This window comes from Acanthamoeba castellanii (genome assembly GCF_000313135.1).
Source record: "Acanthamoeba castellanii str. Neff unplaced genomic scaffold scf7180000084775, whole genome shotgun sequence".
Lineage (NCBI taxonomy): Eukaryota > Discosea > Longamoebia > Acanthamoebidae > Acanthamoeba > Acanthamoeba castellanii.
The window spans coordinates 11,897-15,961 of NW_004457271.1; the positions used below are offsets into that span (position 1 = coordinate 11,897).

At 59.1% G+C, this 4,065-nt stretch overlaps 2 protein-coding genes across 2 annotated transcripts in view; both read right to left on the reverse strand.

Moving 5' to 3' along the window:
• Nucleotides 1-1,324: 1,324 nt before the first annotated feature.
• On the reverse strand, nt 1,325-2,446 carry ACA1_399480 (glycoside hydrolase family protein; the record flags this gene model as incomplete). The annotated part of the gene is made up of 2 exons (XM_004333885.1): nt 1,325-2,087; nt 2,223-2,446. The coding sequence occupies 2 exons, from the start codon at nt 2,444-2,446 to the stop codon at nt 1,325-1,327; spliced, it is 987 nt and encodes a 328-aa protein (XP_004333933.1).
• Nucleotides 2,447-2,648: 202 nt separating this feature from the next.
• ACA1_399490 (zinc finger domain containing protein) overlaps nt 2,649-4,065 on the reverse strand; it is a gene marked incomplete at both ends in the record, with an annotated part of 4,038 nt that continues 2,621 nt past the window's right edge. The window contains 3 exons of the mRNA XM_004333886.1: nt 2,649-3,254; nt 3,501-3,574; nt 3,646-3,866. Of these exons, the coding sequence (XP_004333934.1) occupies nt 2,649-3,254; nt 3,501-3,574; nt 3,646-3,866 (901 nt within the window). The remainder of the gene's footprint in view (nt 3,255-3,500; nt 3,575-3,645; nt 3,867-4,065) is intronic.

Here is a 4,065-nt window from a genome sequence, read left to right on the forward strand (position 1 = left end):
AGCAACGGCGTTCGCGTCTTCGTCTCGCCCTTCAAGATGGTCAAGGCCTAAGCGCTGGCCCAGCTATCCTCTTCTCCTTAATCGCTTGTCGGCAGAGGAACGCCTATCAACACACGAGGTGGTGTATGGCCCTGATCGGCAAGGATCTTTCTTTGTATACAATTTTGAGACCAGCACAAACATTTCCACGATTACCGTCCCAAAGCGTTTCATTTCCGTTTCTCTCGATCACGGACGTGATGTGCCGATTGCGCGTAGGAGGTGCCGTGCAGATAGTCAAGGATGTTGAGGGTGCCAAAGTTGACATTGAAGTGTTTGTGGTGGAGATCGTGCTCCTCGCTTGTGATCAACGCGTAGCGTCCATACCTTTTACGAAAGAAGCACGTTGGTAAATGATTTCGTGCAAATTTAAGGAAAGGCGACGCACCCGCTGTGTGAAGCGACGACAGTGCAAGTGGCGAGGAAGATCCAGAAGTTGTAGGTCAATGGATGGGCGCCCACGATAATCGCTGGCAAGATTGCTAGACGGAAAGTTCAGATTCGGCCGAAGATTAACATCATCGATGTTCAATCATGAGCAGGAAATGGTCTGCGTACGCGCAAGATTGTTCGCCACCACGTGCTCGATCCAATGCACATACTGGGCAGCTGGCCCAACCGGTGCTGCGACAATCAGGGTTGGCGATCGGCTGCTGAAGCGATATGGATCGGATATCAGTGCGTACCGGTGTAGTAGTGATGCATCTTGTGGACACGCTTGTAGAAGAGGGGTTGATGCAGGGTGCGATGCGAGTAGTAGAAGAAGATCTCAAACAAAATTAAGATGGTGATAAATTCGAATGTAAATCGGGTGAGCGTGAGTGGCGCTAGAGTGTTCGTTGTCGATGCTAACGCCGTGGGCGCAATCAGCTGTAGCCACGCGAGAAGGAACGGAGGAGGGCAGAAGCCATAGGTGTAGTTGGGCCAGAGAGGGCTCAAGGCGAGGCCGATTGGAATGGAGATGAATAAGTGCAAGCCGAGCACATGGAACAGATGCGCCCAGCCAAATCGCAACCGCTCCTCGTCGAGGCCCTTCTGAATCTTGAATCGATCCAGCCATGGCTTCTTCTCTGGGCGGGTGGAAAGATGAAGCAGGAGGCGATCGCATATGGTGAAGAAGGCCGAGAGTGACCAGTAGGACACGAAGAACACCACAAAGGGTATGACCGTGTAAGCCAGGAGCTTGTCCACCACTACACACTCGCCCTCATCTTCCATCATCCAGTACACAAAAGAACGAAAACGAAAATGAAAACGAACGTTTTTCCCAAGAGGCACAAGTTCCTTAGAAGGGCTTGGACGCCCACACCTTGACGTAATCCACCTGCATCGGCCCCAGCGTGGCGCCGCTCGGAATTGGGCCTGACCAGTCTCCTCCCTGCTGTGACGACAGGATGGGGAACATGGGCGCGGTGTAGCCCGTCGGCGTGGGGAAACTGCACCGCGCGATGCGGTCGATGTAGAAGGTGACCGTCGCCGACGTCCAATCCACGCCGTAGGTATGGAACTGCGTGGCGTTGTAGTTGGGGAACGTCTCATACGAATAGCACTGACCCGCGATGCTGCTCGTCGTCACGTCCCACACCGTCTGCGCCGCGATGGCCGGGCTGCTGGTGCTGGTGGTCACGATCTCGACGATGTCGATCTCGGGCGGCCACGTCGACGCCGACATCAGCCAGAAGGCGAAGCCCGTCCCCGCCACCTGCGGCGTGGCGATGCGCGCTTCGAAGTAGCCATAGAGCTGGGCGAAGCTCTGGGTGAGGAGCTGCGAGCCGAGATAGGGCTGGTTCTCGCAGGCCGACCCGCAGTCGACGTTGTTCTGGATGCCCAGCCTGGCCACGCCGTTGGCCGCGGTGTAGAGGGACGTATAGGGCGTGGCCGGGTTGAAGGGGTTCACCATCCACCCCTGGTTCACCGCGTAGCCGTCGTCGTTGGGCGAGTACCAGCTGGCCGGCCGCCACGTCCCACCCGCCGACGGGTTCCTCCAGTTGTACAGGGAGAGGCTGTTGAAGTCATCAGCAAAGGTCGTCGCTTGAACAGGGCTAGGACTGCGCGTTGGGCTGGGCGTCCTGCTCCGAGTGGGGCTGGGAGTCGGGCTCCGGCTGGGGCTCCGCGTCGGGCTGCGGGTCGGGCTGGGAGAAGGGCTCGCGGCGATGGGGCCGGCCGAAGTGGGACCTACCCACTCGAGCCCGTTCCAGTAGTACCAGCCGCCCGTGGCCGAGTCCTGCGCCCACGTGGTCTGAGTGAGGGCCGACGTGCCGCTGCCTCCGGGCACGGCTTGGCCGTTCTTGATGACGTCGCCCGCAGAGTTGAGGCTCCACACGGCCCCGTCAGCGTCGGTGAAGGAACCGCCGCTGGTCGGGGTCAGGACCACGGCGAGAGCCGACGATGCAAGGAGGGCAAACATGGCAGCCACCAGATACCATAGTGTGCGTCTTTGCATGATGGAGGAGGTACTGGCTTGTTGCTATTGGGTTTCCCTGTTGTATGATTTGCCTCCTTTTGTGTGGACATTAATTAGCAACTTTTGAGCTCAAAAGGACCATGGTCTCCGCGTTTTTCTCTGAACCACTGTTCACGCACATGTGTAGAACCTTCTTTTTGTGTCCTTAAATATTATGGTGGACCACCTGCTTGATGATGGAGATGGTGGTGTTGGCCACCTTGCTGGCTGTGTTCTTCCAGCAGCTGAAGAAGAGGTCGGCCGCGCAGTTCTGGTGCGGCAGGGCGTAGCTGTTGACCACGCCGCCCACCTTCATAAACGGCACGCCATAGAACAGGGCCTGCTGGGCCACCGCCGCGCCCTCCTGCTCGACCATATCCACGCCCCAGGCCGTCAGCCGCGCGGCCTCGTCCGGCGGGGCCACAAACGAGTGGTGCGTCGCGATCAACGCGGGCCTGACCCCCGCGGCGGCCAGCACCTCATCGGGCACCACGGCCGTGCAGGGAAAGTGGCCCCAGCCATAGGCCTGGTAGCCTGCATTGGCCGATATGTTGCGGTCGCTGTAGGGGATCGACTGGCCGCCGGCGCACAGGCCGACGTCGCCCACATTGAAGCGGTCGCTCCACCCGCCCACGGTGCCAGCCGAGACCAGGAGATCGGGTTCGAACCCGCCGTCGAGCAGCATGAGCGTGGACACGACGGCGCCGGTCTCGCCCACCATCTCCACCTTGAGTGCCGGGTCCATCCAGGGCGCGAGGTACAGTTGAGTATGCTGCGTGCTCACCATAGCAAGCATCGGAGTTACACCGCCACGACTACACCTGTTCATGTGTGTTGTGTGCCGTGTGCTGTGTGTTGTGTGTTTCGATAGGTCCTGCAACAACAACAACAACAAAAGACCATTTATTTGCGTGAGCTGAAGGTGTTTGCTCACTTTCGGCGGAAGTGGAAGCGAAGTCCCAGCGCGAGCGCACCTCCTGCAAAGGACGCACACGCACACGTCAATCTAGGAATCAACCGAGGCTAGCACAGGAGGGCAGTCCTTACCAATCGGAAGCCAGATGGGAGCTGTCACAATCGTTACGGGCACAGCTGTTCGCCACACAATCATCGCATCAGCACACAGGCCCCAACACGACACGACGAGTGGAAGTGGTGTGTACCGGCAACGAAGGCGGTGGTGAGGGCGACCTTCTTGGCCTTCTTGATGCGTCGCTTGCGCTTATCGCGCCTGTCGCGCTCGCGTCGCTCGTGCTTGGTGAGCGGCATCGGTCCGTTCCAGTAACTGACGTCGGCCAGGATGGCCTCGTCTTCGCTGCCTTCGAAGCGATGCCGCATCCGGGCGAGATCGTCGCTCCTGCTGCTCATGTCGCTGTCGCTGTACCTGCCCCCGCTAAAGCCGCCATAGTAGGCCTCGGCGTCGCTGTCGCTATCACTCTCGCTTTCGCTCTCGTCGCCGTCGTCCGATCGCATGGCTTCCTCGTCGTCCTCGTCATCATCCGACGATGACGTGGAAAACGAGTCCGACGAGCTGCCCCACTCCGACGTATCCAAGTCTATCGAGGGCACGCACACGACACACA